This window comes from Theobroma cacao, chromosome 3 (genome assembly GCF_000208745.1).
Source record: "Theobroma cacao cultivar B97-61/B2 chromosome 3, Criollo_cocoa_genome_V2, whole genome shotgun sequence".
Classification (NCBI taxonomy): domain Eukaryota; kingdom Viridiplantae; phylum Streptophyta; class Magnoliopsida; order Malvales; family Malvaceae; genus Theobroma; species Theobroma cacao.
The window spans coordinates 670763-683224 of record NC_030852.1 but is presented as its reverse complement, the minus strand read 5'-3'; the positions used below and the strand labels follow the sequence as shown (position 1 = coordinate 683224).

Here is a 12462-nt window from a genome sequence, read left to right as displayed (position 1 = left end):
TAAGATGTGTATTGATCCTTTATCTCGTTTGTAAAATTAAAAAATTTCAATGTCGTAATTATAATTGTCATTTATTCATATTATATAATAATGAATAAATAATTATAAATTTATATCGCATGTGCTTATGATCGAGAAAATCCAACACAAAGTCCAAGATAGTTAGTGAAGTATATAAAGGATTCGATGATTAAAAGAAAAAAAATAAAAAGGAATAATAGGATGACTTGCTCATAAATCTCCATAATTATTTATCAAGAAATTATATATTTGAATTGAATTTATTTATCAAAATTCCTTGGAAATTATTAAGCTGAGAAACTAAGAGGATAGGCATAGAATTTAGTGAAGTCTCAAAAATTTTCTCCTCCACATTCTCAGATGTATTGAAATATGGAAAGGTTTCTTTGACTGAATCGTTCAACTTGCAGCACCTCGATATGGAAGCTTGGACGAAAAGTCTAGCATTAAAGATTTGATTTCCGAGATTCATTTCGATCCAAACTTCACAATTACACTAGTTTTGATGGCATGTGAAAGGGTTGAAGGATTGCCAGAAAAAGAAAAAGCCAAGTCTACCTCGTGCAGGAAAAAAAGAGGAAGAGTAATATGGACAAGTCTTAATTAACCAAACCTCTGAAAGCCAAGTCTATCTAATACACCCATTAATGGAAAGAGGCTGACCGGCCTCTATGTGTAAGCAGGATTCTTGGCAACTGATCGAGAGGTTCAGACTTCATAATGAAAAATTAACCATTATCAAATTTAATACTAACTAATTAGTTTCTATCAATGTGACAAATGACATGATCATGCAATAGTTAAAAAATTAATGTGATCAAGTCATTAAGTCATGTTAATTGATATTGAATGCAAGAGTTGGTTAAAATTAAAGATTAATTTTTTGAATACATTAAAAAAATAAAGGCTAACCTGTATACAGAAGGTTTGTGTACAGGTTCTATTTTGTTGATGCTTAATCTAGTAATGGAGGTTCATTTTGGGAGATAGGTTAGGCTAACCTTAGGGAGGTGAACGAGCTGGAAAACAGGTGGAAGGGGACTACCAGATGACACTGCAGTCTGCAGATTATTTTTTAATAGAGTGGGTACAGGCTGTTGCCATGCCTCCTAGCTTATCTATATTGTGTGTGTGTCTTTTTATTATAATATACTCTCATTAGTTTTCCCAAAAAAAAAAAGAAATAAAGGCTTTTTTAATATTAATGTCATCCATCTTTTATTACTTAATTATGCCTAGATTAATTAACACGTACGACTTTAATAGGCATGAGCTAGGCCTAGGAATGTTCTTGTCAAAGTGATAAAGGAGATTCAATGGTAAATGAATAGGTGTAGAAAGTGGAGAGGGCAGTTGGAGATAGAGAGGAATTTCTTTTGATGAAACAAACAAGAAATGAATCATAGAAAAAAGAGAGAAACGTGTTTGATTTTCTAGCTAATTAATGAAATATGGTCGTGACACTAGAAACAATGGTATAGTCTAGAACATCATTTTTGAAAGGACGACCATGTCTTGGAAGCCTAAACTCAGTCTATAAATAGCAGCTTGAAGCTGCATGAAGGATGTATCCTTTAGCTCTCATATCTCAATACGTGTTAGCCGAAGTGTTTAGGAAACTGAGCCTGTTTTCTTCTTAAAAGTTCATAGCATTGCTCCTTAGACAAGGTTAGTTCGTTGATTGATTTTGAGAAGTAGAAAGTGAGCATGCATGCATCATCCATGTTATAGTTGAAAGGAAGAAAAAAAAAATTGATTTCATTTCTTACATTTAAATAGACAAATTTCATTACCGACAAGTTAATTAAAACAAAGATCTTATATTTTCATTACATGAGATAAAATTTTTCTTTGGAACTGTTGTTTTTGTGTTTCCAACTTTGTCCTCTTAGCTTTGGCCAGAAGAACTTACCCTTTCACTTTATTTAAATTTTAATAAAATTATTTTGCCTTTGAAAAAACAATAAAAAAGAACTTTAATTTCTTGATTGATATTGTTGCATGTGGGTACATATTCCATGCATGCTTTTTCTGACTCCAAAAGGTTATGAATCCATTGCTGGCTTCAGTTTGTCATGCATGTTTCTTTTAACTGTAAATTTTGTGAACTCTTTTGCAGAAAGAAGTCATGGAAATGGCAAAGCACTCTACTGAAGTGGTTGTTGCAGGACTGAAGAAGATTCTCATCAGGTTTCAGTATCCAATATTCGGTTATCTATTCAGAGAATATAATATTAGGTTTATTAACCAAGGTCTGAGAATTGCAATTAATAGTAGATAAGACTAAGAAAATATTTATCCGTTGGTTGCAGTGAGAAAGGCCTGGATCAGGAGGTTCAAGGAAAAGTTGAGAAGCTTATTGCTGAGCTCCAAGGGACAAGACCTCCTCCACCCCCATGTGACCCAGATGCTCAAAGGATTGAAGATGGCTTTGACTTCTTCAAGAAGAACATATATGAGTAAGATGGCAATCTTGGACTAGAATTCATCCCTGTCTGTAGCAATTTTGAAGAACTTAAGTTGTTTAACTTTTAACCAAACATTGCTTTGACTTTGTTAGTCCAATTATTCAAAAAAAAGAGCAAAAATTTCTATTTTTTTAAGCTATATTTCAATACAAACAAAAGACTCAGAGATCGGCTTTGTGAATTCAATTATCTTTAAAATTAACTAATCATTAATAACAAGTCTTGTTATTTTTACGTGTGGACTTTAATCAACTTATCTGTCATATTATATATAATCCAAAGGATGTGTCAAATTTATTAGCTTTCCACCTTAGTTTTTAAGATTTCCATATGCAGGGTAACATTCTACCTAGGCGCATGCTTGAAAATAACCAATAGTTCTAATGCTCATGGAAATTGGAAACAAGAAGCAGTAGACAACTTAATTAATGGATAATGACACTAATTTTTCTGCTTTCTTGCAGCCAACATCCTGATTATTTCAGAGAACTTGCAGAGGGCCAACACCCGAGGGTAAATCACTTTCCAACCCAAAGTTCTTTGATCAAATTTTTTTTATATTTAATAATGATTAATTAAGATTATGTAATGCTAATTTATTAATTAATCTGCTGTTAATTCATTGTTCAGTTTTTGGTCTTTTCGTGCTCGGATTCCCGAGTAAGCCCCTCAGTTGTTCTTAATTTCAAGCCAGGTGAAGCCTTCAGTGGCCGCAATATTGCTAATATGGTTCCTCAATTTGACCAGGTTAATTTCCCAAACCTTTTTCTTTCTTTTCGTGAAGTAAATTCTTATTTAAAGAAATAAAAAAATCCCTTTAATAAAAGAGATATTGTTCTTAATTAATTCTTACATCTATGGTGGGCCAGAAAAATTCATATTGATACTAATTTTATATTTTATCACATGTTCATTTAATAATAAATGAACAAATTAATTATTATCAAGCTACAAATTTAAATATTTGATTCAATAATAAATACATATATTTTGGAATCCATATTTCTCCTAATATTTTTTATTGCTTATATTGCACAGCTGAGACACACCGAAATTGGTTCAGTCATTGAATATGCTGTTAAAGCTCTTGAGGTAAAACATCTACACTTTAGAATTCAACTCTTGTGTTCATTTCTCTTTACTTTTCCCCTGCCCTTCCTCCCCAGTTTTGTTCCTCGTATCAGAAATTTCTGTGTAACAAATGGAAAACAACATACATTTACAGGTAAAAAACATCCTGGTCATGGGACATAGTCGTTGTGGTGGGATAGAGAGGCTTATGAAGCTTCCGGACGAGAGTGTTACCTAGTAAGCCTGTGAACTCCCATTTTTTGTTCTGAAAGATCCCGCAATTTTCTGTCAGATAGAAAGATTGAATTCTTATTTGTCTAACTTCATCCAACATGAGTTGTGCAGTGACTTCATAGATCAGTGGGTGCAAATTGGTTTGCCAGCAAAGCTCAAGGTCCTGGCAGTGGCTAATGATCTGACATTTGAAGAACAATGCAGGCTGTGTGAAAAGGTAAAATCACAAGCTGCCCCAACATGTTTCTGTCATCTAATTGAACAAGGATATATTCCATGGCAGACCATCTAATTAATAGAAAAGTAATCAATCCACAAATTGTGATGCAGGTATCAGTGAAGAACTCGATGGCAAATCTGCTGACTTATCCATTTGTGAGAAATGCAGTGGTGAGTGGAACTCTGACATTGAGGGGAGGTTATTATGATTTTGTGAATGGAACTTTTGAGCAGTGGAAGATGTGTACAGAGCCAATGCCTCCAATGCCTATGCCCTTCTAACAATATTTGCAAGTTTTAGACACTCAAGTCTCATCTAGCGATACAAATTAAACATGTGTGAATAAGGCAGAGCAGCTACTGTGAGCTTAGTTTGCTATTAAAATATGTTGTATTTGTTCTTCTCTTTCACTTTGTTCAATTCCACTAGCTTAATTAATTAATTAATTGCGTAAAATATCTCAAATCCCTTAAATTTTAATCGAAATTATTTTTAATTTCAAAATGAACACTCTGCTACGAACATCTAAACGGTGTTAATATTAAATATAAAATATCTAAAATATTTTTTTTATTATTTTTTTTCTCAAGTCGGCCAACGAGGTCACTTGCACGGGCCGACCACCCAACGCTCCCTTAGGGAGCCCCCAATTGAGAGCCTTTTTTTTTTAAATTAATAAAAATTTGATAAAATTATATAATAATAATTTTTAAAATTAATAAAAGATAAAATTATTTTTTTAATATTATCACATCATCAAACTGACAAAAACACTAATGATTGATTAACGGTCAGACCTATGTGTCTAATGAAAAATACTTTTTTCAAACGGAGTGTCTATTTCGAAAACTAATAAACGCATTTGAAATTTCGATTAAAACTTAAAATGATGAAAATATTTTGCCCTTAATTAATCACCTCTCTGTATCCTTTCTTTTCAGTTTCTTAGAACAAAGTTGGGTAATCAAACAAACATAATCAAAGTCCATTGAAATCGGGTTATTTTGAACATGTAAATAAAAAAAAATTTCTACACTTGTTTCTATTAGCATTAGAGTTTCATTAATTCATTCAAAATAATTATTTTATTAATTTTGAATTATATTTATTTATGGAATTAAACTCTTATTATTTTATTATACTCAAACAAATATTTATATTTTAGTTTGTACATACATAATCTTTTAATCTTAATAAAATACTAAGAATCATTAAATTCAATAACATTTGATATTAAATCTGATGATTGTTAAATTTTCGTTAAAATTAACAGTTTCGTTAATTGGATACAATAAAAATATAAGAGGTTTTAGAGCAAAAACAATTTTCTTTCTTCTCCCTCCAATTCCAAATCCTTATCGTGAATGAATGGTTGCATGTGAATCATTCTCTCTTCTTACATTCTCAAAATCTGTCTCAATAATTGTCTTTTTCCAATTAAACGTAAACGTTTTTCTCACCAAGGGTGTCTTATTTACTTTTAGAAGTGTTGAATCAATTTGGAGAGGGACCATTGACTAGTAATACAAGACAATTAAACCCGAAAATAAGATAAATATATATTCTGTAAAGCAATATTCACTATTTTTTCTCGCACGAGTTTGTCCTGTTGGTCAAGAAATGAGTTCTCTTTTCTTATCAATCAAGATTCGACCAAAAAAATCATAATCATAAAATCTTGAATTCGTCAAGTAGATTTAGAGAATATCCCTGATTAATAATACTATTTTTTTCGATAAAAGGTGAATTTCATTCATTAATGACTACCAAGACAAGTACTATATGAAAATTCATCAAATAGATACAATAATAGGCGCTCGCATTGTAAATATTCTATAACATAAAGAAAGAACCTCGTTAAAACCCTTCTCATGGAAAACCTTAGTAGGAAAAAACCTGTAAAAAGGAAAAAAGAATACCCTTGTATCATGCCAATTTAATTATCACCTGATTAATATCATCATTCCGAAAAGCACTTTGAGCCCTAATAGGGAGATCATTTAAATCCCTCCACAACACCTGTTTCATATCCAAAACCTTAACTGATCTGGTAATTTCATGAGCCGCCCCATTTGCCTCACGTTTACAATATTCAATAGAGGAACAATTAATTTGATTCATCATCAGACAGCAGTCCTCAATAACATGACCCATTTCACCATTAAATCATTTGCTTTGAATCCAACCTGCTGGCAATCCATTTCAATTTTAATCACCAAACACTAATTCTCTCCTACACATCAAAAGGCCCCACGATAAGGACTTCAATTCAGCCATCGCCATGATTGAAAGATAAACAAATTTTGCCCCTTTTAAATTTCTAATGATGAAACCTGTACTCACCCACGTTACACCTTTCAACTCATAAATAGATGCATCATAATTCAATTTTATTCCCATAGGTGATCTCCACTGTCTTGCACCAGGTGCAACTGTTTATATGGCAAGAGATGGAAATATCCCAGCCTTTACTCTCGTGCATTCTTCTTTCTACTAATCTTGGAAGAGCACTTGATCAAGGTTCTCACTACTTTCTCCTTTTTTGTTAATAAATAAATAATTCTATATTTATAGTTCACATGCTTGTGAACAAGAAATTAAGCCCAAGATAGCTAGTGAAGTAGGTAAAGGATTGGATGGTCAGAAGAAAAAACAAAGAGAAATAATGTATGACTTGCTAAATTTTTAATTAGGAATACAAACAAAAACGAGAAAGGAGAAAGGAAGAAAAAGACTTTCAATAGTTTTTCTTTTCTTTATTTTTTTTCCACCGAAATAGAAACTTGTGTCTATCTTTCTACCCACATACACGACTTGGGTTTCCATTATTTGTTTTATTAAATATAGGTTAAAATTAAAAAATTACTCGTTTAATTGAGAATATGTTATATTAGATTTGTCAATTTGTTCGGTTCGATATTTTTTTTATTAAAAATACATTCAAACTCAAAAGTTACTCGCTTGATTATTGGGAGTATAATTTATACCGGTAATATATACATGTATTTTGTAAAACATAAAAAAGCCACACCGTCCTCTTAATATTTTATAATTATTTACTAAGAATAATAGTTGAATTGAATTTATCTAGATAACAGTGCTTTAAAAAGTTTCTGAATTATTCACAAAAATTTAAATAAATTTTTATTTTTTATTATGTTTAATAAAACTCTTAATTTTTATTTTTATGATTAATAGTTGATTAATTATTATTAGTCAAAAAATTATTTGTCATTTTATATTTATGTGACGATAATATAAAAGGTGAGAAATACCATATGATTATATTAATATTATCATCCAATAAAACATGTTAAGATACCAATATCATATGATATAAAATGATGAGTGATATTTTAATTAAATTATAATTAATTAATAATAAAAAAGGCTGACTGGACTCTATGTACAAACATCATTCTTTACAAGTGCCTAAGAGGTTAAGGCTTAATTTTTTTTTTTTTTGAAGTAAAAGTTGATTTCGTTACCTCATCAATTGAATTGCATTTGAGACATATATAACGAGACAATTACTAATTGTTCAAAGTAACTTAAAGAAACCTTCCTTATATATGATTAAAGAGCCTCATTAAAACCCTTCTCATGAAAAAACCATGAATAAAAGAAAAGAGTACCCTTTAAATTATATAATCATTGAGATTATAATAAACATTCTCAACGTAATTACCTTCAAATGAACTTCTAGACTCTCTAATGACAACCAGTTGAATATCATCAGGCATATGAGATATATTGAACCAAGCCACTGCTTCCTCACTTATGTCTTTGGCCCTTTTAGCCAACAAATGCGTCACTTCTTTACATTGTCTTGGACGATGGAGAATAACATCACTATCAATGCATGCTCACCATAAGATTGAGACAATCTTCTACGATATGGCCCAAGACACCCGACAAGTGTCTTCCTTTAATCCAATCAACAACCACCTTACTATCCATTTCAATCTCCTTCATCATAATATTCTCTCTTTGGCAGCAATGTAGAGACCAAACTAGGGTAGCTAATTCAGCTTTCTCCACCGTTTGATCCGTGAGCATTCTTCTCGTGCCAGTGAATTCTACCTCCCCCTGACATGTTACGTACAACTAGATTTTTTTCTTTTTTCCCTTCTTTTTTTACTGCTAGTTAGACTTTTTTTTTACTGCTTTTTTCCTTTTTTCTCTTTTATAAATGGTTTGGAGGCTTATCATCCATCATTTTCTCATATTCTCCTCTTTTATGAATCAATCAAACAATTATCGTTCATCAAAATTAAAAAAAAATTTTTTTCTCATATTCTCTTTTTTCATGAATCAATTAAACAAATTTTTTCTCTTTTTTTTTTAATATGTATTGAAGGATTTGGGCCTTTCTCTTATTTTTTTTTGGTGAATCAATCACACAAGTATCATTCATCAAATTAGAAAAACCCTTTATCCTATTCTCTTTTTTCGTAAATCAATCAAATAATTTTTTTTCTTGTATTTCTCTCTAAACCAAATAACTATTTGGCTTTAGCATATATTTTTTTAGATAACTGGATTGACTGACTCTGAACACTTGGCATAACTTTATTAAAATATTTTGTATTATTTTATATAATATGCTATAGTCTTATAAAAAAATACGTTACTTAACAGTTTACAATGCCTAATGTAAAAATCTAATGTTAATTTTTTTGCTTTATATCTATTTGTATAATTAGTAAATCTGAAATTTATATTTAAATTGTTAATGAAATTTCATGTTAGAATTTAATTTTGTTTTAAAAATGATTAATTTTTGTCCCGAATCGAATCATTGACTTAATCCATAACTTTGTATGATTATTTTTAGCTACTCTTTATGTAAAATCCTTGATCCACCATTGAATGTTATGGTTGTTAATTTTTGTGTTAATACAAATTAAAGGATAAGTATTTCTTTAGATACAATAAAAAATTCTTATTTTTTTAAATATTTAAGGCATATATTTTTTTATTAATTAAGTACATCTCACATCCTATATGTACCTCTTTTCCCATCGCTTATGTCATTTTGTTTACATTACTTAATTTTGTCCAGATTAATTGAAACATATGACTTTGATTTAATAGGCCTGAACTGTAAAGGTATTTGTCAAAGTGGAGATGATTACTAGGTTAATAGGTGTGGAGAGAATTGGAGATGGAGAGGAATTTCTTTGAGGAACATCCAAGAAATGAATAATTGCAATAAGGGAGAGCCGTGTTTGATTTTCTAACCACAAAAAAAATTGTCACGACACTGGAAACATTTTATAGCCATTTTTCGCATGCACATCGTGGTTGAAAGGACCATGTCCTGGAAGCCTAAACTCAGCCTATATATAGCAGCTTGAAACTGCATGAAACATGTATCTCTTAGCTTTAATATCTCTATATACGTGTTAGCCAAAGTGTTTAGAAACGAAGCCTGGTTTCTTCGTACAAGTTCGAGGCATTATTGCTCCTTAGACAAGGTTAGTTCGTCGATTAATTTTGAGGTAGAAAGTGAGCATGCATGCATCATCCATGTTAGAGTTCAAAGGAAGAAAAAAGATATAAAAAAAAATATCCGATTTCATTTCTTACATTCAAAGAGACAAATTTCATTGCCGACGGATTAGTTAAAATAGGGATCTTATGTATTAAAGATCTTTTAGTCATGATATTGTTGCATGTGGGTGAGTGCCATGCACGCTTTTCTTGCTCCAAAGGTTATGACTCCATTGCTGGGTGAGTTCCATGTCATGCATGTTAGAATTTACTTTTAACTGTAAATTTTGTGAATTTTGCAGTAAGAAGGCGTGGAAATGGCTAAGCAATCTGCTGAAGTTGTTGTTGAAGGACTGAAGAGGATTCTCATCAGGTTTCAATATCCAATATTCGGTTATCTATTCAGAGAAAATAATATTAGGTTTATTAACCAAGGTCTGAGAATTGCAATTAATAGTAGATAGGACTAATAAAATATTTATACGTTAGTTGCAGGGAGAAAGAAGGCCTGGATCGGGAGGTTCAAGGAAAAGTTGAGAGGCTTATTGCTGAGCTCCAAGGGAAAAGGCCTTCATTCGACCCAGATGCTCAAAGGATCGAAGATGGCTTTGCCTTCTTCAAGGAGAACATATATGAGTAAGATGTCTAACTTGGACTACAATTCATCCCTGTATCATTTTCAAACTTTGCTTTGTCTTTTTGGTCCAATTTTTTAAGAAAAAAAAAAACAAATTTCTACCCTTTTTTTAAGAAAAGCTGCAGTTCTTGTTAATAAAATTGGATTTAAGAAAAGCTGCAGTTCTTGTTAATAAAATTGGATTTTACTTTTCCATACAAATAAAAGACTTAAAGATCGAGCTTATGAATTCAGTTTTCCCGAAATTATTTAATTACTAATAATAAATTTTGTTATCTTTGTACGTTAATTTGACCATCTTATTTATTATCTTATGTATAATTTGAAAGATACGTCAATTTACCATTTTCTCAATAACATTCTACCGAGATGCGGCTTGAGAAGAACCAATAGTTCTAATGCTTATGGAAATTGGAAACAAGATGTAGTAGGGACTCAATTAATGGATAATGACACCAATTTTTCTGCTTTCTTGCAGCAAATATCCTGAATGTTTCAGTGAACTTGCAGAGGGTCAACACCCGAGGGTAAATCACTTTCCAACCCAAAGTTCTTAATCAAAATTTGTTTCTGTGATTTAACAATGATCAATTAAGATTATGTAGTGCTAATTAATATATTAATTAATTTGCTGTTAATTCATTGTTCAGTTTTTGGTCTTTGCATGCTCGGATTCCCGAGTAAGCCCCTCAGTTGTTCTGAATTTCAAGCCAGGAGAAGCCTTCAGTGGCCGCAATATTGCTAATATGGTTCCTCCATTTGACCAGGTTAATTTCCCAAACCTTTTTCGTTTTTGAAGTAAATTCTTATTTTAAGGAAACAAAAAAAAACCTTTAATAAAAGATAAATTGTTGTTAATAAGTTCTTACATTTGTGGTTGAGTAGAAAACTTAATGCACTGATAATTGATAGTAAATGAATAAATTAATTATTATAGAGTAAAGGATTTGAATAATCGATTCAATAATAAATACACACTTTTTCAATAAAAAATTATGATTTTTTATAGTTCCCATTACCTAATTAAATGGACATGTAAAACTAGAAAATTATTGCTGAAAAATTTTCATTTATGGGATTTGGAATCCACATTTCTCCTAATATTGTTTATTGCTTTATTGCACAGCTGAGACACACCGAAATTGGTTCAGTCATTGAATATGCTGTTAAAGCTCTTGAGGTGAAACATCTACACTTTAGAATTCAACTCGTGTTCATTTCTCTTTACTTTTCCCCTGCCCTTCCTCCCCAGTTTTGTTCCTCGTATCACAAATTTCTGTGTAACAATGGAAGACAAAATACATTTACAGGTACAAAACATCTTGGTCGTGGGACATAGTCGTTGTGGTGGGATAGAGAGGCTTATGAAGCTTCCGGACGAGAGTCATACTTAGTAAGCCTGTGAACTCGCATTTTTTGTTCTGAAAGATCCCACAATTTTTTGTCAGACAAAAAGATTGAATTCTTACTTATCTAACTTCATCCAACATGGGTTGTGCAGTGACTTCATAGATCAGTGGGTGCAAATTGGTTTGCCAGCAAAGATCAAGGTCCTGGAAGAGGCTAATGATCTGCCATTTGAAGAACAATGCAGGCTGTGTGAAAAGGTAAAATCACAAGCTGCCCCAACATGTTTATGTCATCAAATTAAACATGGATCGATATATATATTCATGGCAGACCATTCAACAAAGAACTAATCAATCCACAAATTGTGATGCAGGAATCAGTGAATAACTCGATGGCAAATCTACTGACTTATCCATTTGTGAGAAATGCAGTGGTGAGTGGAACTCTGACATTGAGGGGAGGTTATTATGATTTTGTGAATGGAACTTTTGAGCAATGGAAGATGTGCACAGAACCCATGCCTCCAAAGCCTATGCCTTTCTAAAAATATTTGCAAGTTCTAGACACTGAAGTCTCATCTAGAGACACAAATTAAACTTGTATGAATAAGGTAGAGAAGCCATTGTGAGCTTAGTTTGCTCTTAAAATAAGTTGTATTTGTTCTACTCTTTCACTTTCTTCATTTCACTTGCTTGATCAATTGATTACCTCTCTCTGTCTCCTTTCTTTTTCATTATCTTAGAACAAAGTTGGGAACAAACATAATCAAAGTCCATTAGAATCTGGATGAAAGGCTGGGGCCTATCAGCTGAGACGAAAACTAGACTGTCACTATTTCAATTGGGGTTCCATTAACGCTACAATCCCAGCGCAAGCTTCCACACTTAATATCTGCCTAAGAGATTACTGTGCAGTCAAAATGGGCTAATGGCCAGCCCACATGAACTTTCGTCTTCCCTATGAAT

The 12462-nt window shown here is 31.7% G+C and overlaps 2 protein-coding genes across 3 annotated transcripts; both read left to right on the top strand.

The window, feature by feature from the left end:
• Positions 1582-4474, top strand: LOC18603900 (carbonic anhydrase 2). The gene is made up of 9 exons (XM_007036148.2): positions 1582-1689; positions 2141-2211; positions 2334-2480; positions 2954-3002; positions 3120-3236; positions 3528-3581; positions 3715-3797; positions 3906-4011; positions 4125-4474. The coding sequence occupies exons 2-9, from the start codon at positions 2150-2152 to the stop codon at positions 4293-4295; spliced, it is 789 nt and encodes a 262-aa protein (XP_007036210.2). The 5' UTR covers positions 1582-1689; positions 2141-2149; the 3' UTR covers positions 4296-4474.
• LOC18603899 (carbonic anhydrase 2) lies at positions 9317-12218 on the top strand. 2 transcript variants are annotated; one of them, XM_007036147.2, is made up of 9 exons: positions 9317-9494; positions 9813-9883; positions 10000-10146; positions 10626-10674; positions 10798-10914; positions 11274-11327; positions 11458-11540; positions 11649-11754; positions 11871-12218. In XM_007036147.2, exons 2-9 carry the CDS (start codon positions 9828-9830, stop codon positions 12039-12041), a joined length of 783 nt encoding a protein of 260 aa, XP_007036209.2. In that variant the 5' UTR covers positions 9317-9494; positions 9813-9827; the 3' UTR covers positions 12042-12218. The 2 variants fall into 2 exon arrangements, with proteins under 2 accessions (XP_007036209.2, XP_017974038.1); XM_018118549.1 differs by having other exon boundaries at positions 9320-9494; positions 10006-10146.

Excerpts from the sequence above, each read along its gene's own strand:
- LOC18603900 (XM_007036148.2), top strand. The coding sequence starts at position 2,150 with ATGGAAATGGCAAAGCACTCTACTGAAGTGGTTGTTGCAGGACTGAAG. Across the intron at positions 2,481-2,953 it reads TTCAAGAAGAACATATATGA|CCAACATCCTGATTATTTCA; the intron begins GTAAGATGGCAA and ends GCTTTCTTGCAG. Across the intron at positions 3,582-3,714 it reads ATGCTGTTAAAGCTCTTGAG|GTAAAAAACATCCTGGTCAT; the intron begins GTAAAACATCTA and ends ATACATTTACAG.
- LOC18603899 (XM_007036147.2), top strand. The coding sequence starts at position 9,828 with ATGGCTAAGCAATCTGCTGAAGTTGTTGTTGAAGGACTGAAGAGGATT. Across the intron at positions 11,328-11,457 it reads ATGCTGTTAAAGCTCTTGAG|GTACAAAACATCTTGGTCGT; the intron begins GTGAAACATCTA and ends ATACATTTACAG. Across the intron at positions 11,541-11,648 it reads CCGGACGAGAGTCATACTTA|TGACTTCATAGATCAGTGGG; the intron begins GTAAGCCTGTGA and ends TGGGTTGTGCAG.